The 23,524-nt window shown below is 44.2% G+C and overlaps 1 protein-coding gene across 2 annotated transcripts; it reads right to left on the minus strand.

Moving 5' to 3' along the window:
- Positions 1-3,795: 3,795 nt before the first annotated feature.
- On the minus strand, positions 3,796-23,397 carry UTP23 (UTP23 small subunit processome component). 2 transcript variants are annotated; one of them, XM_089776179.1, is made up of 3 exons: positions 23,324-23,397; positions 6,222-6,396; positions 3,796-4,304 (listed from the first exon to the last, which is right to left on the minus strand). In XM_089776179.1, exons 1-3 carry the CDS (start codon positions 23,377-23,379, stop codon positions 3,924-3,926), a joined length of 612 nt encoding a protein of 203 aa, XP_089632305.1. In that variant the 5' UTR covers positions 23,380-23,397; the 3' UTR covers positions 3,796-3,923. The 2 variants fall into 2 exon arrangements, with proteins under 2 accessions (XP_089632305.1, XP_006130849.2); XM_006130787.3 differs by lacking the exon at positions 23,324-23,397 and adding an exon at positions 10,704-12,553.
- Between the last annotated feature and the right edge of the window lie 127 nt (positions 23,398-23,524).

Below are 23,524 nucleotides of genomic sequence, written 5' to 3' on the forward strand. Positions count from 1 at the left end.
TATCTTCGGCTGCTTGAAGATGAGAATGCTTTGTCTAAAATTCAGCTGACTGCAGTTGAAATACTGTTGTTTTATTTCCCTATTAATCTGTATAAGATGTAATACAGAATGGCCTAAAACTTTAGTTCCTAATTTCCACTCCTTCAGATTTAAATATAGTGCCTGCTCAAGAAAGGGATTTAAACATTACTTTTGAGACAATAAGAAATCCTTCAGTTCTGTCTGAGATGTCTGGTGACAGAACCGTCCTACCACCAAATCCTTATGATAAAACACAGTTGGGACCCTGTCTACATTGCAGACATAGTCAAGACCTCTAAACCACATAAGACTAATAAAACTCAGTGCTGATGAGATATACTTAGAACATAGCCTTGGATAGTCCAAGGCTTTAATCCTCTTACAGCTGTACACTACACATTGTGAATTTTAACCATAATGTAACTGGATTACTTGAAAATGGGTTGTAAATCTCCAAGACCTACTTCTTTTAAAATTTAGCCTGAGTTTGCATGAAAATAGTCACAGTTCATGGCCTGGTGTTACCGATAAAGCCCAAATGTCATTCCTCCTGGGTGAGCAGGAATCCCATAGCCTACTAACGCAGGAATTTCTTTCTGAAAGGATTCTAGCCAAAAGGAGCTGCAATCATTGTTCTGGGGGTGGGTGCTGTGCATGAAGTCTTCACCCTCTGGCAAATGGTGCAGAGAGGCACATGGCCCCAGCAGCCAGCTGCTTTGAGCAGCCTGGGGCTGTGGCAGGCAGGGGGCCACATAGGTAAGCCTCCTGACCAGAACCTGCATCTAGCACCTCACCCCCTTCTGTATCCCAACTCCTGCTCACCTTTTCCTCCTGCCCCAGCTCACCACCCAAACCCATTGCACCTCTCCCTGTCCCAGGTCACAAGTCCCTCCCAGATCCTGCACCCTCTTCTGCATTCCTCCCCCAGGCCATAATCCTCTTCTGCACCCAAACCCCTTCCCCAACTCTGCACCTCATTCCCCTGACCAAGATCATAAACCAAACCCTCTGAACCCCATTCTGTCCCCCTCCCACAGGTCAGAAACCTCTCCTGCACCCATATACTCCCAGGCTCTGCATCTCAAGCCCCATACCCAGGTCACACAAACCCCTTTCACCTAAACTCCCTTTCAGACCCCACACCCTCTCCTGCACCTCAGTCCCCTACCCCAAGTTCCTATATGTATCTCAAACCCCCCCATTCCTTCCGTAGAAAAGTGTGGCCCTTGACCACATACCAAAATCTTGACACAGCTCCCCATCAAAAATTATTGCCCAATAGTGTAGACACAGCTCTTGTATTTTGCTTACTACTCTCCTGTTAATGCATCCCAAAATGTTGTTTACTTTCTTTGCAACAGCATTACACTGTTGACTCATATTTAGCTTGTGGTCCATTACGACCCCTATATCCATCTGTATTCCTCTCTAGGCAGTCACTTCTCATTTCAAATGTGTGAAACTGATTGTTTCTTCCTAAGTGTGACATTTTGCATTTGTCCTTAGTGAATTTCATCCTATTTACCTCAGATCATTTCTCCAGTTTGAGAAAGGGGAATGCTTTGGTGCTGTGACCTCACTTGTAAAAGGACTGGTGTAAATAGCACACACAAGTTGCATTAGGACAATATGCAGACTCATCATGGAAACGACACCCTACTACAGGCAGTCCCCGGGTTACGTACAAGATAGGGACTGTAGGTTTGTTCTTAAGTTGAATTTGTATGTAAGTCGGAACTGGTACATATTGTAGGGGAAACTCTAGCCAAACATTTTTTTTAGTTTTGGATAGCATAGGGAAAGGTTAACTCCCCTCTAATGTTTGTTTTGCTGTCTGTTCCCCTGTTCAGAAGATTTCACATCTATTTCTGTCCCTGTGACAAACTCAGGACTAAAGGAGTAACTCATCAAATACCAAACAGCTCTGCACCATGCTTTGAGCTAATAGCTTTATTTCCACACACCACCCAGGGTTCTAGGAGGAGGGTCCTTTTTTTGCTAACACAATGAGGCCAGCACTTTGTTTGTTTTGGTGGAGTCTTTGTTTGCCCAGGGAGCCCAGCATGTATAGGGGGAGGAGGGGCGGAGAGGCTGCTTTTGTCTGCTGTTCGGCAGCCTGTTGCTCAGGGGAGGGGGGAGGCGTGCAGGATGCGAGGCCGCGGGGGGAGGGGGGCAGCGGGCGTGGGGAGGCACTTTTCCTCTGCCCGGCAGCTCTGCGGGATCCCTGTCCCTGTGGCCAGCTGCTGCAGGCAGAGGCCAGTTGGAGCCGGCCGAAGAGGAGGAGGAGGATTCTAGGACCCAGGTGAGCGAGCCCCGGGGACGCTGCTGCGCTCCGGGAGCCCGGCATGTATAGAGGGGAGGAGGGGCAGAGAGGCTGCTTTTGTCTGTTCGGCAGCCTGTTGCTGGCAGGGGGGTGGGGGGGGGGGGGCAGCAGGCATGGGGAGGTACTTTTCCTCTGCCCAGCAGCTCTGCGGGACCCCAGTCGGAGCCGGCCCGAGGAGGAGGAGGATCCTAGGACTCAGGTGAGCGAGCCCCGGGAATGCTGCTGCGCATGTGCGGGAGTTGCCTCACCCCGTTCGTATCTAGGGATCCGACGTAAGTCGGATCCACGTAAGTCGGGGACTGCCTGTACTCAGAAAAGTGAGAATGACGTGATGGATGTGATTACCTGTTACATCCCGACTGTAACTACACTACCTTCTGCAGGCAAGGCTTTTTTTGCCATTAGTATCAAAACTACCTTTGCTGCTCCAGTCTCTGCACACGGTAGTTATGTGGTGTTATTATAAAGGAAGGTAATAGTGAATGTGATATGTGGGGGGCTAAAGTATATTTAAAATGGAAAGCTTAGTCTCGCTTAAGGGATTGTGGTATAGTGGAAGGGGGTGTAGTACTCTTAGATTTTCCCCCTCAGAGAGTTTCAGGTCTAGCAACATGTATAGTAAAAGCTGTTATACAGTCCTGTAACAGCCTATAATCAGCATTTAAAATCACAGAAAGCCCAGTGTTCTATTTCAGCATAATCAAGTTGAGCACTTACTCCTACCATTTTTCCTGTGCCTAAGTGACTATTCAGGTACTAGTGATGCAGAGGAAAACTATAAAAAGATAGATTGACCCTTTCAATAGAGTTGGACATAATGTGTGACTAACCAGCTGTCTCCCAGGTGGTGAGAGAGAGACTAACAGGCAGCTCAACTGAGTGGAGAGGTGCAAGGAGTAGGGAAGTTTCCCGCAGGAAATGCTGGGTCAGGGAAAAGCCACACTAACCAGGTGGAAGACCTGGTGGGAACTGGGAGGGGATACATAATGTTCATAGGTAGCAGTCATCTGAGACAGAAGTCTCAGGAGGATCCAGGTGGCAGGAACTGTTTTGTACATATTGTTTTAATTTGGACTGTAATTAAGTTTTAACAATAAATGCTTCTCATAGGAAAAGGATTAGTTAACTGCAGGCACCACCCTTTCAGCTCCTGGCCAAAGGGAGCTATGGAGCCAGAGCATAAGGGAGGGGCAGCATGCAGAGCCACCTAGTTTCATCTCCACCAGGAGCAGTAGAGACAGGTTACTGATTGTGGGAAATGAACAGTGGTGAGCACCCCCTGGATCCAACATCCCCGAATACCTTCTGTGCCCCAACCACCAGCTCCATCCCCAAACTTTTTTCTTCTTAGTTAACTGACATTTTTCACTTACCAGCACCTACCATTCACCTAACATGCCAGGCGATAGAGCAAGTGGTGGTGTTGGGATTACATAAATATACAAAGGTGGTGAACATTATAATGAAGAATATATTTCAAAATAATAAGCACTTATTTTCCTATTAGAATTGTAAGATATATATTTTTTGTACAAAATTCAAGCTGTATTCAAGTCCAGTACAGTTTATATGGGCAACTTTATGCTTCCACACTCAGTTGCACTGATGCTGCCTTTATTTCTGATTTAGTTCGGTTTCGTTTTCTTTTTCGTTTCTTCTTAGCAGTGGAAGGCTGTTGGGTCTCCTGCACTTTGTTCTTTTTCTTCAGGCAGCTGAGAGGATTAGGGCCACCTGCCCTCTTACGTTTTCTTCTGTTTCCAGCCTCCTTTACAAGTCCCTGTTCTTTTTTCAGATGCTCAATACTTTGTTGCTGGTGGTCTGGAACAAGCTGATTTGCTTGCATGGCTTGAACAAATGCCAATGATTTTGGAGAAGGTTTATCCAGCACCATAGTGTTCTGAATAATAAAGAGAAGAGGAACTCCAGGCTTTTTCTTCACTTTTGTTGCCAAATCCTGGTCCTGTCAAAATCAAATGTATTAGTCAATATTTTGGGATGGATCAAACCTTTAATTTAAATGCAATTGCTTTCAAAACAAAGATCAGACAGATAGATTAATACTCTGACCATTTTTATAGAATGTATCAGACCCTTGCCATTACCTGTATCCCTGACAATGAAACTTAACTTTCTACCTTTGTGGACAGGAAAAAAATATTTAGTAATCTGCAACAGAAGAAAATGTTCTAATATAAAATGCTACATAAAATTCTAGCAGATCATTTTATTTTCCCATAGTGCAGAATATAAAACAGACTGAAGTCCATAAGAGTTTGTGAATGCACATAAAGTCTTAACAGACTTCAAAATTAGTGTTATCTGCATGTTTCAATAGCACAGTTTAAATCATTTTTTTAAGAAGAAAATTGTAACAAAAATTATTCCGAATTTTCAGTTTAGTGTTTTAATTAAAATTACAGTATGTTAAACCAATGCTAAAGATGACAGACAGACAAGCTATCAGAGAGCATACAACCTTGTTGTTCCCATTCATCACGCAAAATCGCATTCACTGCCTGTTTCCTTAAAGCTGTCACTCTATTTAGGGTACTGGCAACAGTAACAGCTAACCAGTCACTTGTGCTCACAAAACTGGCAGCTATACATGCAAATGACAAATTCACCATTTTGTAATTTGCATGTAACGTTACTTGTCTTGGGCATACAAGTCCTATAAATTAGTTCCAACACAGAATCGCAGAATACTAGAACTGGAAGGGACCTCATGAGATCAAGTCCAGTCCCCTGCACTCATGGCAGGGTCAAGTATGGTCTATATCAGGCATGTCCAAAGTCCGGCCCGCGGGCCAATTGCGGCCTGTGTTCCGGTTTAATACGGCCCCACAGGTAATTTGGCAATATCTATCTTTTATGGCCCCCAACGAATCCATATGTATTGAGATGAATACATTGTAAAATCTCAGTTAATGTCAGTTGGTCTAAATCAGTTATAAATATCTTTGGACACAACATGTATACTTGGTGTTATGTTCCTGTTCATATTTTTTGAACTTAAAAGTTGACAGATTACATATTATTGGTAATAAAGGTTATGTACTTTACAATGTTCCTGACATATATTTCAGCTTCTTGGATTTTTTTTTCATCTGGCCTTCAGATATGAAAGGCAGAGTGATTTAACACCTGTTTAGATTTGTCATCCATGTGACGAAATGAAAAGTATGCTGTTTGCAATAAACTTTGCATAAAATAGTTAATTTGCATTTAATTTTAATGGTTCAAAGAATGTCAGGCAAAATGGTCGGCCCTCACGCATGTTCACTTCATCAAATCTGGCCCTCTTTGAAAAAAGTTTGGACAGCCCTGGTCTATATCATCCCTGATAGATGTCTAACCTGCTCTTAAATTAAATATCTCCAGTGAACGGAGAGATTCCACAACCTCCCTAGGCAATTTATTCCAGTATTTAACCACCCTGACAGGAAGTTTTTCCTAATGTTCAACCTAAACCTCCCTTGGTGCAGTTTAAGCCCATTGCTTCTTGTCCTATCATCAGAGGCCAAGGAGAACAAATGCCCTTGCCCCCCGCCGCACCCTTTTATATATCTGAAAACCGCTATCATGTCGCCTCTCAGTCTTCTCTTTTGCAAACTAAACAAGCCCAATTCCTTCAGCCTTGCCTCATAGCTCATGTTTTCTAGACCTTTAATCATTTTTGTTGCTCTTCTCTGAACCTTTTTCTTGAAACGTGGTGCCCAGAAATGGACACAATACTCCAACTGAGGTCTAATTATTGTAGAGTAGAGCAGAACAATCCACATAAATCTCACATTCACAGTTGGCAGAATTCCTGTTACTTAGCAATCAGAGAACAGATTTAGGAAATAAGGCTTAATTTTATTTTAAAATATATTACCTGCGTAGCAATGAAATAGTGATGAGGATTACCCTCACCAATCATAGACAACAGACATGCTGAACCACTCACTGGATCTTTGAAGTGGGAACAGTTACGAACTTGAAATCTTTGAGCAATTAGTTTTGCTCCATAGAGTTCCTTCCCCAATGACTCCAATTCTTTTAGAACACATCTAAAAAGCAAAAAGAGGAATGATTTATTAGAGGAAAATAACTACTTGCACAACAATTTTACATGATTGCAAATACTTGACATTTAGAGATCCTAAGCTTGTTCAATTATAGTTGAATGTTATCTGATCAGGCTCTATGCTTGTCACATATTGTCCAATAATCTAGATGAAATAAGTTTACTTCAGCAAATGTTCAATAATTCTAAACAAGACTGACCAGTAACAGTTGAAATATTAAACTAATAGGGATAATTGAATAGCAGTGTTAAGTCTGTTTATGTGTATATAACTAATTGCTATAAAATTTTATTATCACATTCAAAAACTTATGTCAACATAATTATGGTCACTACAAAAAAATTCAAAGTTCTTAAGACTGCCTCTTCCTATATATTTAGATAGCACTTAGCTCACGAAGCTCTACAATAATGCAACTAAAACAAAACATGCAATTGCTTTGTAGGGATAACATTAATGTATTGAAAATGATTCTCTCAAATGGAAGTGACTCCCCATAATTTGTTCCCCACAACTTAAAGTGTTTAGATTTATTATTAATTCTTCTTATTATTTGTTAAGATTGTTAAATGTTTAGATTTATTATTATTATTGCCCCTTTAGAATATAATGTATTAGGTCATGTAACTTAGAACTGTTAAGAATATAATCCTATGTAGCCAGAAACAGCCCCCCCTCTGTGTCCCAGGGCATGCTCAAGCTTGTGCAAGGGGCTGCTTGAAATTGACATTGCAGAGATACATTGTAACAATGCATTGTCAAGCCACTAACTCTGCTATGGGAGCCAAGCCCTGTAATTGACTAAGGGCATTGTTACGTAATTGACGCCTGTTCTCTTCAAAACAACTGTAACTAACTCAGCACTCAGACAGAGAATGTTTCAAGAAATGCCACCCAGAAACTTGACTTTTTTGTAACTACAACTCTTAAATATGTAAAGTTTTTATACGAAATACTGTATGGGAAACATTAATTAGGGAATGTATGTAAGAAAGAGTGTGCTTGGATGATGAATGAATGGTTCTGAGAGGTGCCAGCCTGAGAATACAGCAACAAAGGGCTGAAGAAGGCATCAGGTGCCAGTGCAACCAAAAGGTGTCAAGAGGAGAAAACCAAGTACTGGAGGTCCACCCGATGAGATCACTGACGAGCACCTGGCAGCCACCCTGAAGACATCAGCATGATGCAGCAATTTCCATAGACTGGCATAGGAAAAAATTCCTATAAGAACTGGACTAAAAAACTATGGAATCGGAGTCCAAGGTTCTGCTGCCAGCCTACCAGGAGCTTCAGATGCGCATCTGATCAGGACTTCGCTCCCCACTACCATCACTTGTGTACAGAATACCTGGCCAGTATTCTGTCACAAGCAACTTCCAGGCTGGTAACTATAACAAATACACAGAAACTGAATGAATGGATGAATGAATGTTTATATGTATAAGGGTTAAGTAGTTAAACAACGTTGTTTGCTTCTATCTTTTCTTTATTTTTTTATTATTATCTTTACAATAAATGTGGCTTTTTGCCTTATCCCCCTCATAAGATCCTGCTTGCTTTTATTTGGTACAACAGCTTTATTTACTATATATGGTGTTACTTGATACTTAAATGTGTATGGTATGAGATGCCCAACTCTGAATGGCATGGCAGTGAAAAAGACACTGGGATGTATGATGTACAATCAATTTGATTACTATTTTCCATGTTTGTAGCTCTCTCTCAAGAGTGCATTCTACTCAACACAGCCTGAGATGTTTGAAGTGACAGGTGCTCAGTGGAAACATTCTCTGTTCTTTATTTATATATATATATATATATATATATATATATATATATATATATATATATATATATGGGGCATGTAGATAGATGAAAATCAAGGTCTCCATTAGGGATGTTAAATTGTGGGTAATCAGCAAATCAAATAGGGAGGAAAACTGCAGAGTCACAGTGGGGTTAGCTCTCAACCCAGGAGCTAACCTCACTGTGGATCTGCTTTTTAAATGTATTAAGAGCTACCAGAAAAAGCACAGGTGCAGAGAGGGAGACTGGGAGCGAGTTGGGAATCAGCAACTTCCAGCTCACTCCTGGGCCCCCCCTCTCTCCTCACTGCATGTCTGCTTTTAAAAATATATTAAAATAGCATCTAGGACTAGGCACAAGGCAGGAATCAGCTGATTCCCAGTTTGCAACCAGTCCCCCGCGATGCCTCTGCCTTCCCTGCACTGCTCTCCGTGACAATGCTGGGGGGAACTGGCTTTAAACCAGCTCCTGCTCCTCCCTCTCACCCGCAGCCTCTCTTTGATAGAGGCAGCAAGTGGGGGGGAAGTGACTAGTCGAGGCACTACTACTATTATCGGGTAGTCACCTATTCGCTTAAATCCCTAGTCTCCATAGAGTACAGATAGCTTGACAGGACTCGGGAAGGATCTACAGCGCTGCAACACCATCTGGGGTTTCTGCAGGACAGGTGTGTTAAGATGGGTATAAGTGGATAATGCTATTTCAACCATATCTACACCATTGGTAGGGCAATGCTCTGATCAACTCAGTTATACTATTATGAAAACGGAACTCAGTTTTGTTCTTTATCTAAAACCCAAAAAGTTCACTGCATTCTCTTCTGAAAAATCTAAGAGTGCATCTATTTAATCTAATGAAGTAACCCTGAAGTAAAGTAGCATGATTGAACAAAACATTTAGTTTCTTAATATACGACATACTGAAAATAATGTTTTTTAAAGATAATTTTGAACCATGTGCCATGGGAAAATGTTCAAAGGTAGCTAAAGAAAGCAGATAATGATGATGAAGAGGTGGCAGATTTCAACTCTATGGACATGGGGAACTATGTGAAAGGATCGATCAGATGAATGTAAATCACTACTTTCAACATGAAGTGTTTTTGCAGGGATGACAGAAACTTAACTGTAGGTGAAGAGATGGACCATGCAAAACTACTTCTATTCAGCACAGTGCTAAAATCTAGGCTGGTCTGCTCTGTGCTACATGACTTTGTCACTATTAATTTATTTTCAATAAAGGGGAAAGAAAAGAGGTTAGGATGGACATGTGGAAAAAAAGGAAGTTAGGATGGACAATGCACAAGGCTGTTTGTGTCTACAGTTCCACCAGCTTGCAAAAGATTTCCCCAACAACTGGGCAGGAGAGCACTCAAATAATTCTGATAGATGTGTCGGATAATTCTGATCTTTGTTCTAATTTCAGCCTATTTGCCAGGTTTGGAAATCAGACAGACACCCCAGAGTAGCCTTTGAAGACTATTTTAAAATCTTGATGCTACATTAACAATCCTCCAGCCATCTGGTGCAGAGCCTGGTTTAAGCAATGGGTTACACTCCCTAACTACTCTACAGTTGCATAGCTTGTTCCTTCCATACGGCCCAAGGAACTTATTACTATTTATCAATTTGCTCCAAAAACCGTCTCCAGTGGCACCTCAACCTAAGGCAGCACCTCAGACTCACTGATAGGGGTTGTGGCGCTGGGCCAAGGCCTGCCTGTAGTGGAGGGCTGGGGTTGGGAACAGCGTATTGTATAGGCCCGTGGTGCCCATGCTCCATCAATAGGAGAGCACAGAGGCCTGGCTCCACCAAAGCAACTTCCTGCCCTCCCACTGCACTTCAGCATCCAGAGGTGACTGCTGGCGCGTCCCTGCAGCCTACGGCTGTGTATCTCTGCATGCTGCCCCTATCCCCAAGGACTCTGCTACCACTGGGGGCTGCGGAGGCGATGCCTGCAGGCAGCAGCATGCAGAGGACCCACATGCTTAGGAGTCCCTGCCGGAGGAGGGTGCAGGTCATTTAGAGGAGCCACCTCACTTAAGTGCTACACTCCCTACTGCATCCTCCGCCCTCCCGTGTGCGCCCGAGCTCCCTCCCACAGCCTGTTCTCTCTCCTGCACCCACACCCCTAACCCAGCCTAGAGCCCGCACCCAGCCCCCTCCTCCCGGAGCGTAGGCAGATTGCGTGTGTGGATGTGGGGCGGGGGAGGCGGGGAAGACTTGGACCATCTCTGGGCACCACCAGAAATGCTAGACAGCTGCCAGGCCGCCGGAGGGGGTGGGGGAAGAGGTCGGGCACCGCCGGGCTCGCCAGGCGCGCGGAGGGGGACCGGCCCTGCACACAGGCCTCCAGGCTCACCCTGCTCTCAGCTACAGAAACCGCCATCTCCCCGAGGCGCGGTAACGGCCCCTCGGCCAAGCGCGCGCCCGGGGCTCCCTCCGGCCACGTGACAGCGGCGCCCGCCCCCCACGGCCACTGACCGGGTGGTGCAGAGCTGCGTGGCTCCGGCCAGGTAGCCGGGCAGCTGCTCGCGGATCTGGATCTTGTTGCGCAGGGCGGCCTGGCAGAACGTCCCGTCCAGCAGCACCTGGAAGGGCTCCCGGAAGCCGAAGTTGTACTTGTAGAAGCCCATGTGTTTTTTGGCGTGTTTCTGCCGCGTGATCTTCATGGCGACGGCGGCGCCCCGGAAGTGAACGGGGGCTGACCCGGAAGCCCACAGAGGCGTGCGCCCGGCAGAGGGCGGAGCTTCCAGTGAGCGATCCTCGTCACGACTTGGTCCTTCACCCGCCTCTGGTCGCCAGTGAGGGCAGCTGGGCTGCGCCACCAGGCAGCCGGGCGGTCAGAGCTACGCTGTTTTCCAGTCACCTCAATGTTTTTTTCGAAGTTTGAGGAAAAGAATTAATCGCACATCGGCACAACCTCTCCCCCCCCCCAAAAAAAAAGGGGGGTGGGGGGAGAAACCCGCAACAATTCTGGCTGGAGAGAAATGCCCGAGAAATCACTTGTCTTTGGGGAGAAAGAGCTGAAATGGGAGTTTTCTGCCCGCCGGGAGAGCGTGACCTGGATACGAGCCATGCAGGCAGTAGCCTTGGGATCATCTTTCCAATGTTCTTGATGGAACATTGATGATTTTTCCCTGTCACACCCAGGCAGGGAACAAGCACGTGTCGCAGGCTGTTTTAACCCCAGCAGAGTCTCAGCACACAGCCCATGCTTCCAGGAGCTCAGCAAGACCTGAGCACACACTATACATTTGATGAGGTACATGCCTCCTCACTAATTTCTATGCCTGGCAAGTCGTGAGCTTTCCCCTCACTCTCCAGTTTAAATGGTCTAATTCATTAGTTTAGCTAGCCTTTTGCCTTTTCAAAACCTGGTTTCAAATCCTGATTGGGACCCAACTAGTGTCATGAGGTCTGTGGACTCGCCTTAGCTTTTGTCCATATCGGGAAAACTAGATAGTTTTGCCCAGTTTAGCATATCTGATTTGTACTGTTTCAGAGAATCATAGCATTAGCAGCCCTGTTTTTACATTTGCAGAGCTTCTTTAGAGAAGTTTGTGCATTGCCTGTCCATATAATTGGCTGTGGTCAGTACATCATGCCTTCAATTGGACAAAATTAACCCAAATTTACAAGAACAAATGTTTTATACTCAAGGTTCTTATGTAAGCTTTGCCTTGTTTTGTATTGACACACGGAAACAAAGGAGATTTCTGTTTAATATTGGGAGATAACTCTCATTAAGAAAGGTTAGGGAAGTTATAAGGAATTTCCTGCTTGTTTGCCAGGGGAGTGGTGAATATCAGGCCTTTAGCAATCAGGAAAACTGAACTGAACGTTTGCATATTTGCAAAAACCATCTGTAGAGAGAAGCTGCAGAACTTGATTTCATTTACAAATTTGACACCTGCAACAGAGGTTTAAACAAAGACCTTAACTGGATGGCTTGCTACATTTCATATCCTAATGACACAAAAAGCCAAGCACGAGGTACGTAGAGTACTTAGAACCCATTCTATCAGCCTCATCTACCATGGACGATCTAATTGACAATGTATTTTTTCCTTCTCTTTCCCTCCCCAACCCCTCTCTTTCTCTGCTATTTATTTGTCCCCTGGCCTCCTTAACTCCATTCATCTGAGGAAGTGGGTTGTGCCCACGAAAGCTCATGATACCATCTACAATTTTTTGTTAGTCTCTAAGGTGCTGCAAGACTATTTGTTATAAGTTATTTGGAAACTTCAGTTTAAAGGATATTGGCTCCCTTGCAACCATTCTTCTGAATTTTTTTTACTCTTGTTAAAAGCAATAATACCTTTAATACGGTAACAAGTTAGAGAATATATATATATATATATATATATTTATTTATTTATTTATTTATTTATTTTCTCGCAAGTTTGGTTATTTGTTGTGTTGGACAATACAGTACTTTGTGCAGAAACAGACTCCCCATTTTCCTTCTAAAATCAGACAATTTCTCCAATTATCTGTGTATGTCTTTCACACTGCAGAGATTTTAAAAAATTAACATAGGAAAACATGTTTGTATAATAAAAAATGGTGGAGGGGGGTCTCAGAAAGGTGTTTTACTTATAATAGTTTTAAGACAAGACACCACTTATATACAAACACAAACAACTTACACATCACTGTTGATGTGTCAGGTTGCCACCTCTGATGCTTCTTACCTATCACCCATCACCCTGTATCTCATGGTTTGATTAGATCGTCTCTGTCCATCATGCTGTCATTTTAGACCAGGGCTACTCAACACATGGCCCGTGGGCTGCACACAGCCCGCAGCCCATATGTTTGTGGCCCACGGTGTGGTTTGGATTTACGGGAGGGAGGGCTCAATACATGGCCTGCGAGTGGGATGCTTTGAACATGGCCTCCACTGGGAACATGCTCCACAATGGAGAGGTGTCTCCCAGGTGGGGTAAGCATTGAAAGATGCAAGCGGACAGGTTGGCTGGAACAGATGGGTAGAGGGTGTCGGCATTTCCAGCCCCCAAGGAGGAGATGCCGGGAGTGCCAGGGCATTGTGGGAAGTGCTTTGTATTCATGCCCGTCAATGTGAAATAAGCTATTTGCTTATATTTGCATATATATTTGTGTGTATATGTAACCACATTTAAGTTGCAGCCCTCAGCATGTGCTGTGAATATCATTGTGGCCCCTGGGGCTTCCAAAGTTCCTATAAAACTATCCAGTGCTCAAACTATCAACTAATTATAACACTTGCCTGCAACTTACAATAACGTGGGGAAGAATATAGATGAAGTGTTTAAGATTTAGTCTTTCATCTTTCTGAGATAAATGGAGTACATGGCAAGTATGTTAAATTGTGTTTAATCTGCTAATTGAGTAGTTGATGGAATTTCCATCAACTACTTGATTAGTCGATAAGTGGGGAAACTGCAGATCATCAGCAGGGTTAGCTTCCGGCCCTGGGAGCCAACCCTGCTGCAGCTCTCCCTTTTAAATGTAGTTAGAGCAACATAGCTCTTACTACATTTTAAAGGCAGAGGCACAGTGTCTAGAACTGGGCGTGAGATGCGAGTCAGATGAGTCCTGATTCACGCCTGGTCCCCCGCTGCACCTCTGCCTCCCCTGGCCCTCCACGGAGATGGTGCCGGGGGGAGCCGGCTTTTAAACTGGCTCCCCCCAGCACTGGCTCCTGCTTCCCCCATTAGAGGCAGCAAGGCAGGGAGAAGTGGCTAGTTGAGTAGTGACTCAACTACCCATAATCTTAGGCTTATCAGATAGTAGACTATTCTTACATCCCTAGTACATGGTCTTTACTCTATGTGGGTGTTTTAGATAGCCCTCACAAACTGAAATCTTGTCTGCTCAGCCTGGACACTAAAAATTCACAATGCTGTATTTGTCATAATGTAATTGCATCTTTTGGGAGAAGTCTTTTCTCACTGTACTATGCTGTGAGCTGTCCACCATAGATATGTTTCATTACTGAGGCACTTGGGATGAAAGCATTATCTCAATATAAAATACTAGTACTTATACATGTAGAAAATATTTTAAAGAGATCCACTGTCTCACTTTGAACAACAAAGAACTCTGATTTTTTCTTATAGAAACTGAAGTGATCACACTCTTTCTGCCCTGACATACAACCGTGTATCTCCTGCTGATGTAAGGGCAGTGTTGAGCTCCATAGTGGCTAGTTGTCAACCAAATTTAAACATGGTTTTGATTATATGGCAAAATATTATTATACAATGGATTAATTGCAGTAATGTTATATGAGTGTATTTCAGATGCGGTGGAAAATTGTGTTTCTCAAATGATATGCACAGTGAATAATTTTTCTATGTATATATTAAGGCAATAAATTTAAGTAGGAAAGCATGAAACTACTTTCTGGAATATGTGTTTTCTTTCTAAAAAAGTGACAAGGAGTCCTGTAGCACCTTATAGACTAACAGATGTATTGGAGCATAAGCTTTCATGGGCAAAGACCCTCTTCATCAGATGCATACTGTTTTCTTTCGGTTTCCCTTCATGCTCCTCTTCAGTCTCAGCTGTGATCTCAGACACTTGATAGTATATGTGCCTTGAAAAATCAGGAGATGTAGTACCTGATTATAAAGGATGAATGTATTTGCCCTACGGATGAATCTAGCTGGTGAATGTATCTAAGATCAGAATTGAATTTTATGGGCAACATGCTTCTGAGTTATGCAGCAGACCTCAACTCTGATATTCTGCTCTCCTTTCACACTCCCTATGATTTCAGTAAATCTGCATGTTTAGTGGGAGCAGTAAAAGAGTCTATTCTGCTCTGCACATATCCAAGTGTTGAATTTTGTCTTTAGTCCATTTTCTATTATGATGCAGCTCCCGGAATAATTCCAGAACTTGCCAGACAATGCAAGGAGCTGTTGATGAATCTCTAGTGAATTTGTACAAAGAGTTACAGTGTTTGTTTTACTAGCCAAAATTTATTTTTTAAAAAGCTCCTCTTTTCCATCTATTACATTCTGGATCAAGTGATTTTTTTTAGTGCTATTATGTCACCTTAGTTTTACTTCTGGAATTTTATGCTGGATAGTTTTAAATGCCATAGAAAATTATCCATTAACATGAAAAATTAAACAAACACCTTGAATTTAAAGAGGGTAGAATAAGATAGATGCTAATTGAAATCAGATATTGAAAATGAGAGAATAGAGCTGATCAGTGAAAGTAATTTGTTTCTATACTATTAGGCTGTCTCTACACTGGACCCCTTTTCCGGAAAAGGGATGCAGATTAGACAAGTCGGAATTGCAAATGCAGCGGGGGATTTTTAAATCCCCCGCTTCATTTGTATAGACATGGCTGCCGCTTTTTTCCAGCTCGGGGCTTCCTCTTAAAATCAGGAATAAGGTATCTTTCAGAAAAGGCTTTATTTTCCGAAAGATCCTGTCTAGACTGGTGCTTTTCTCCGGCAAAGCCCTGAGCCGGAAAAAAGCGGCAGCCATGTTTATACAAATGACGCGGGGGATATTTAAATCCCCCGCTGCATTTGAAATTCTGACTTGTCTAATCTGCATCCCTTTTCCGGAAAAGGGGTGCAGTGTAGACACAGCCTTAAAGTATTTCCCTCATGTTTAGCAGTACTGTATTATGCTATTGTCCATTAAGTACTCTATTATTTTTCAAATTGCTGCTTTCACATTTAGTCAAACAAATACTAAAAAGCTGTTTGACTGAAAGCACAGCGGAAAGCAGATGGCCTCTGCAGCTCCCATACTGTTTCAAAAAATAAATAATACTTTTAAAGCTTACATTCTGGTCCTGTATTTTCTTTATTGCATTTGATATTTGTCTCCAGGACTTTTATTATGTTGTCGCAGCTCCCAGTGGCTATTGTTTTATCACTGACCTTATTACTTTTCCTTCTCATTTCAAAGAAAAAAAAAACCAATAACAATCTTTTTTTATTATTCTTTCAAGGAAAGTGGAAGGAGCTAAGGAGAAATTCACTCCAGGTTTACTTTACAACATAGGTACCAATGGTTCCTAAAATGCAAATTGTATGTACCATCTCCAGTACTTGGTACTGCTTTGACCACCAAAACCTAAAGTAGTCAGTGGAATGTTGTAAGTTATTGAAATCAATCTTGTAGTTTTTCACGTAATCATAGATATATAGTATTGGAAGAGACCTCAATAGATCATCTACCTCAGTCCCTGAATTCAGGTGAGACCATTACCTAGAGTCAGACCATCCCTGACAGGCCTTTCTCTATCTTGTTTTTAATAACCTTCAATGATGAAGATTGTACTTCTCTAGGCAATTTATTTAAATATTTAGTTACCATGACAGTTAGGGAGTTTTAAGTAATGTCTAACCTAAATTTCTCCTGCTGCAATTTAAGACCATACATCTTGTCCTGCACTTAGTGAGTAAGGAGAACAATTTATCACTTTCCTCTTAACAACTTTTTACATATTTGAAGACTATTATCTTGTCTCCATTTCGTCTTCTCTTCCCTAGACTAAATAAACTTAGTGTTTTCAGTCTTTCTTTGAAGATTGTGTTTTCTAGACCTTTAATTGTTGTTGCTCTCCTCTGGATTTACTCTAATTTGCCCACATCTTTCCTGAACTATGGTGCCCAGAATCGGACACTGTGCTCCAGCTGAGGACTTACCAATGCTGAGCAGAGTGGAAGAATTACTTCTCATTTCTTGCTTACAACACTCCTGCTAATACAACTCTGACAGGATGTATCATGCCCTGCTGGAAAACTAATAGGTCATCCACACCCACCCCAGGAAAGTAGCAGTGAAGACGGGTCTTCCATGCCTGTCTAGAAGTAGCCAGTCAGAGCCCAGCAGGCTCAGATGAACGGAGTTGCAGAGGCTAAACTTGACAATTGCTGGTTAGGATCAGAAAGGTTGAGGAAAGGTGCTCTGATTTAGCCAGAGGGGCTCAGGGAACAGCAGCAGAGAACTGAATGCTGCAGTATGCGGCTGCTGTTTATAGGAGCCTTGGCTGGAACCCAGAAGTAGTGCGTGAGCCAGGGTTCCCTGTCTGGCTACTGCTGAAGTGGCCTCAATCCTGAAAAAGGCATAAAGCTCAATTAGAAGCCTGAGCAAGGGTTGGGAATTAAAAGACCCACAGATGGAGATGAAAACCCTGAAGGCAGATACATTTGTTGGACTCTTGCCAACTTGGAAGGTTTGTCTTTTTTTGATTGTGTGACTTAGTCTAAAGCAGTGCTACTCAACACACAGCCCACTTGTTTGTGGCCCACGGTGCAGTTTGGGTTTACGCGGGGCTCAACACACAGGTGGGATCCTTTGAACATGGCACTGAAAAGCAGCTGGTATCAAGAACTGACTGGGAGAGGGAAAAGAGTTGGGCTCAAGCTGGAAAGATGTCTATCTTGTGAGTCAGGGGTGGGGAACCTACGGCCCGGGCATGAGATGCAGCCCCCGCCTTGCCTGGATCCAGCCCCTGGGGCTCAGGTCTTCTCCCAGTATTGGGAAGCCCCTGCTGGTACCTCAGCCTCTGAGGGCTGGAGCACACAAAAGCCTGGCTCCCCCAAGGCTCTGGTATGTGAGGGGTCTGTGGGGAGTACCTTTCTCCTCAGTTAGGGGCCACGTCAGTGAGGGTGTTTTTTCTTTTTGTGTGTGACCGCTGACTGATTTTTCTGTGGGTCAATGGCCCCAACCCAAAAAGGGTCCCCCATCTCTGTTGTGAATAATAATTAGGGATATAACAGTGTAACAGTTTAAAGGATTAATTTATAAATCTTGGCTTATTGGTTACCACTAACAGTTACACGCAGGCTCCTAACCCACTATCAGGGAGCCAGCTTTCACCCCATGCTGCTGTCTCTGTATCATAGCCCATAGCACAGGGCAGCAGCTGGTTCCCTGGAAGTGGGCCCAGGAACTGGCTGCCATCCCATGCCCTGGCAGCAGGGCTGCAGGCAGGGGTCGGTGTGTGCCTATAGCTGGCTTGAAAAGCTGGCTCTTGGTATGCACCAGCTCCTGGGAAGCTGGTTGCTGCCCCATGCTGCTGCCTCTGTATCAGAGGAAGCAGTATGGGGCGGCAGCCAGCTGTCCGGGAATGGGGCTGGCAGGTGGTGACAGGAGCTAGTATGTGCCCAGCAGCCGGCTGCACTGTGGGCTCTGCAGTATAAGCTGTATGCCACAGAACCTGAAACATGGAACTGTGTAACTGCTGAGATTTTCAGCGGTTACACAAGTACCTAATTACCCACTTTTTAACATCCCTAGTAATAACACCAGAAGTTTCAAGCTGCAGGCCAGTGAAGCTGCTTTTCAAGAATTTTTTGTTAATCTGCCTGCAACAATTTCTACAGTGAGCAATTTTTAAAAAGTAAATTAAGCTTAGTTTGAGTGCTTTGCTTAATAATCTGCTTTGTTCTGTTTGCTACCTCTCTAACCACTTAAAATTCACCTTTCATAGTTAAACTTATTTCTTATTTTTAATATAACCCAGATTGTGGAATTCATAATGGTGGGGGGGAGGGGGACTGTACATATTTTCCTCCGCATTGAGGGAGGAGGTGGATTTCATAATATATCTTTGGGTCTGTACTGAATGCTGAGGCAAGTTCCTTAAGATGAGTCTTCCTAGAGCTGATCTGCAGAATGACAGACACTGAGTTGGGTGTGGCCCTGCCTGTCTGTATCCTGGAGGAGGATTAATATCCTGGTTCAGCAAGATAGGTGGAAAAGATGTCCAGATTGCCACTGCTGGCAGGCTCAGTGGTATCTCAGCACATCAGGTAGCAACCTGTGCGGAGCTCTTGGACACAATTATTGGTATTAGTATAGAATATAAATTGCCATAGGCAAGGTAGTCTAGAATTTTAAGTAGACAGAAGGAAGGCTAGCATAAAGTCATTTCCAAAGTCTACTAACATCCAGGAAATTACATCTTTCAACCTGTTCTGTGGAGAACACTGATTCCCCTTACATTTGTATTACAATTACACCCTACAATATCATATCTCACAACACACTACAATACTCTTTTTATGTAGGCTCAAGGCTATCACTGCTTCATACAAACCTGACCTGTTAGGGTATGTCTACATGGCTGCAGCTGGCTAGGGTCAACTAGTTGAGCCATGCAAGGATCAGAATGCGGGACTGACTATTTCTGTTTAGATGCTTGGGCCGGAGTTTGGGCTCTGGGACCTCCTGTCTCTGAGGGTCCCAGGGCTTGGACTTCAGCCCAAATGTCTACACAACAATTGTATAGCCCCCAAAGCCTTCATTCCCTCTCCTCTAATTCTTCCTGTTGGAAAATCTTCAGTGCTAACTCTTGTCCCCTTAGGTGACACATGTGGGCATGTACAGTCACATTTGTCCCTTGATTTCCTGGTGGGAGTTGGGCTGAGTGCAGCTGAAAGGATTTGCCTGGAAAAGCCACCAGCAGTGAGCACTCCCACGGAGTCACACAGAGCAGAGTGGTGAGACTGGGCTGGCAGCACAGCACTGCCAGATGGGACCTAGAGAAGCCAAATCACGTTCTTTTTATGTCAAAGCAGGTGCAGTTACCTGCTTGAGTATGTGTCTAGACTAGCCTGCCAAGAACTTGGGAGTCTGTTGGGGTAATGGGGAGGAGAGGAAGTGGGGCCTGAGGGAGAGGTGGGGAATCCAGGGAGGCAACAGGGGTGGGTGGAATGCCTAGGGAGAGAGTTGATAGGGGCTGGGAGAAGCAGTAGGGGCCAGGGAGGATTGGGGAAGCAGCAGGGGCCAAGATGCTGGATAAGTCACTGGGGGCCAGCGGGCCATCTTCTCTAAAGCTGACCTGGTAATGCTAGTCTTAACGGTAGGTGACCAACATGGCTTCCATGGTCAGGAGGGTGCCTTGGTGATGGTGGGGCTGCCATTGTGCTCCCATCAATCTCAGCCTGGACCATTCTACATGACAAATCTATTTCCTGGACACCCCAGTACAAATCACCAATGGTAAAATAGACACCACTCTCTACAGAAACCCACCGACACATATAGTTACCTACATGTCTCCAGCTCCCATCCAGAACACACCATACGATCCATCATCTACAGCCAAGCCTTTCAATACAACCGCATCTGCTCTAATCCCACTGAAAGAGACCAGAAACTTCAGGATCTCTACCAACCATTTATAAACCTCAACTACTCACCCAGAGAAAGAAAAAAACAAATTGAAAGAGCCAGACGAATACCCAGAAACCATCTACTTCAAGACAGACCCAAGAAAACCAACAATAGAACACCACTTGTCATCACCTACAGCCCCCAACTTAAACCCGTCCAACACATTATCAATAAACTACAACCTATACCAGAACAGGATACTAAACTCCAAGAGGCTCTGGGAGACAGACCCCATAGTCTCCTAGGCCGTGTCCAGACTCAGGGGTTTTTTCGGGAAAAGTAGCCTTTTCCCGAAAAAACTTCCCCTGCGTCCAGACGCGGCTTTTCTTTCGATGGCGGTAACCTCGTTTCACGAGGAAGAACGCCTTCTTTCGAAAGTTCCTCTTTCGAAAGAAGGCGTTCTTCAATGTAAATAGGGCTTCTTCAAAAGAGAGCATCCAGACTCGCTGGGTGCTCTTTCGAAAAAGTGGATTGCTCTTTCGAAAGATCCGCCTGCAGTCTAGACGCGATCTTTCGAAAGAGGGTCTTTCGAAAGATGCTTTCGAAAGAGCCTCTTTCGAAGAAGCCTGCAGTCTAGACATAGCCCTATAGACACACCTAACCTCAAGATGATTCTTACCAACAACCACAGGACCTACCACACTAATACCAGCCCTGGAACCTTACCTTGCAACAAACCCTGTTGCCAGCTTTGTCCACATATTCATTCTGCTGATACCATTATTGTACCTAACTTATTGAGTTATAAGATCAAAAACACACATTCCTGCTCATCCAGAAATACAAATTTATTCTCTCATGTGCTAATAATGTCTGTCTGCTATGTACATTGGACAAACGTCTCAGACACTTCGCCAAAGAATCAATGGCCACAAAATAGATATTAGACAGGATCACAAAGAATAAACAGTTTATTGCCATTTCAACCAGAAAGGGCATTGTCTCAAGGACTTAACTACCTCCATCCTGCTTCAAAAACATTTTAACATTAGACTTGAAAGAGAATCCTCTGAACTGTCATTCATGCTTAAATTTGACGCTTTACACCTAGGTCTTAACAAGGACGCTAATTATCATACCCATTACAAAGATAGCTTCCCCAATTATCACCTCTAATATCATTAGCTCACAGTCATTTAACTCCCCCCTCATCCCCTTTCTGTTCTGAAATTTGATTTGTCCTTTTTATATGTGTTCATTTTTTTGATTGTATCCTTTGGTATATATAGTCCTGCCAATTTTCTTCCACTATTTGATCTGAGGAAGTGGGTCTGGCCCACAAAAGCTCATCACCTAGTAAACCATCTTGTTAGTCTTTAAAATGCTACATAGTCCTGTTTTTTGTTTCACCAACACCAGACTAACCTGGCTACATTTCTATTAATATTATTCTCAGTTACCTATGCTTGTCCCCCTCTCCTTTACCCTCAGCCCATATCCTCTTAGGAAGTCTTCAGCACCACATCCTCATTTGCCTTGAATCCTGTTGGTCGGTGGATTGCCAGCACAAGCCCTTAACCAATGATTCAGCCCTGGTCTGATCATAGAATCATATAATCATAGGACTGGAAGGGACCTCGAAAGGTCATCGAGTCCAGCCCCCCGCCCTCAGGGCAGGACCAAGCTCCGTCTACACCATCCCTGACAGATGTCTATCTAACCTGTTCTTAGATATCTCCAGAGAGGGAGATTCCACCACCTCCCTTGGCAATTTATTCCAATATTTGACCACCCTGACAGTTAGGAATTTTTTCCTAATGTCCAATCTAAACCTCCCCTGCTGCACTTTAAGCCCATTACTCCTTGTCCCGTCCTCAGAAACCAAGAGGAACAAATTTTCTCCTTCCTCCTTGTGACACCCTTTTAGATATTTGAAAACCACTATCATGTCCCCCCTTAATCTTCTTTTTTCCAAACTAAACAAGCCCAGTTCATGAAGCCTGGCTTCATAGGTCATGTTCTCTAGACCTTTAATCATTCTTGTCGCTCTTCTCTGTACCCTTTCCAATTTCTCCACATCTTTCTTGAAATGTGGCGCCCAGAACTGGACACAGTACTCCAGCTGAGGCCTAACTAGTGCAGAGTAGAGCGGCAGAATGACTTCACGAGTTTTGCTTACAACACACCTGTTGATACAACCTAGAATCATATTTGCTTTTTTTGCAGCAGCATCACACTGTTGACTCATATTCAACTTGTGGTCCACTATGACCCCTAGATCCCTTTCCGCCATGCTCCTTCCTAGACAGTCGCTTCCCATCTTGTATGTATGGAACTGATTGTTCCTTCCTAAGTGGAGCACTTTGCATTTCTCTTTATTAAACTTCATCCTGTTTACCTCTGACCATTTCTCTAACTTGCTAAGGTCATTTTGAATTATGTCCCTATCCTCCAAAGAAGTTGCAACCCCACCCAGTTTGGTATCATCTGCAAACTTAATAAGCGTACTCTCTATCCCAATATCTACATCATTGATGAAGATATTGAACAGTACGGGTCCCAAAACAGACCCCTGAGGAACTCCACTTGTTCTCCCTTTCCAGCAGGATTTAGCACCCTTAACAACAACTCTCTGACTACGGTTATCCAGCCAATTATGCACCCACCTTATCGTGGCCCTATCTAAGTTATATTTGCCTAGTTTATCAATAAGAATATCATGCGAGACCGTATCACCACCTGTCCTAGAGCAAAGCGATGCAACACGTGTGCGCGCTGGGACACGGGCTGCCTTCCTAGGACCAGCTCTAAGTCACTTGGCGAGTGACCTTCCCCACCCCCGCACAGTCCTAGTGTGGACGCAGCTCCCGCAGTCGGAAGGCGCTCGGGCTGCTCCAGCACAGCGGCTTCCCCCAGCGCATCCCACGGGGCGGACGTGCCACAACCCGCCCTTCGGCCGCGCTCACACTAACCCGGCACCTTCAAGGCCGCCCCACGGCTTGTCTCTGCACATACGTGTAGGGGGAGGGGCAGGAGAGCCGTGACGACTGATCAGTGACGCGCGTGGGCATATTTCCCTAGCTCCTTCCCCACCACGCACCCCCATTTTCTTCTACGCACGCGCAGTGTCTCCCATCCACTCAACTGCGGCCCTTTTTGACCCTTCCCTTCGTTTCCGTCCGAACCTCGTTCAGGAGCCCACCGCAGGGTTCTTAG

Source organism: Pelodiscus sinensis, chromosome 2, assembly GCF_052426305.1.
Source record: "Pelodiscus sinensis isolate ZL-2025 chromosome 2, ASM5242630v1, whole genome shotgun sequence".
Lineage (NCBI taxonomy): Eukaryota > Metazoa > Chordata > Testudines > Trionychidae > Pelodiscus > Pelodiscus sinensis.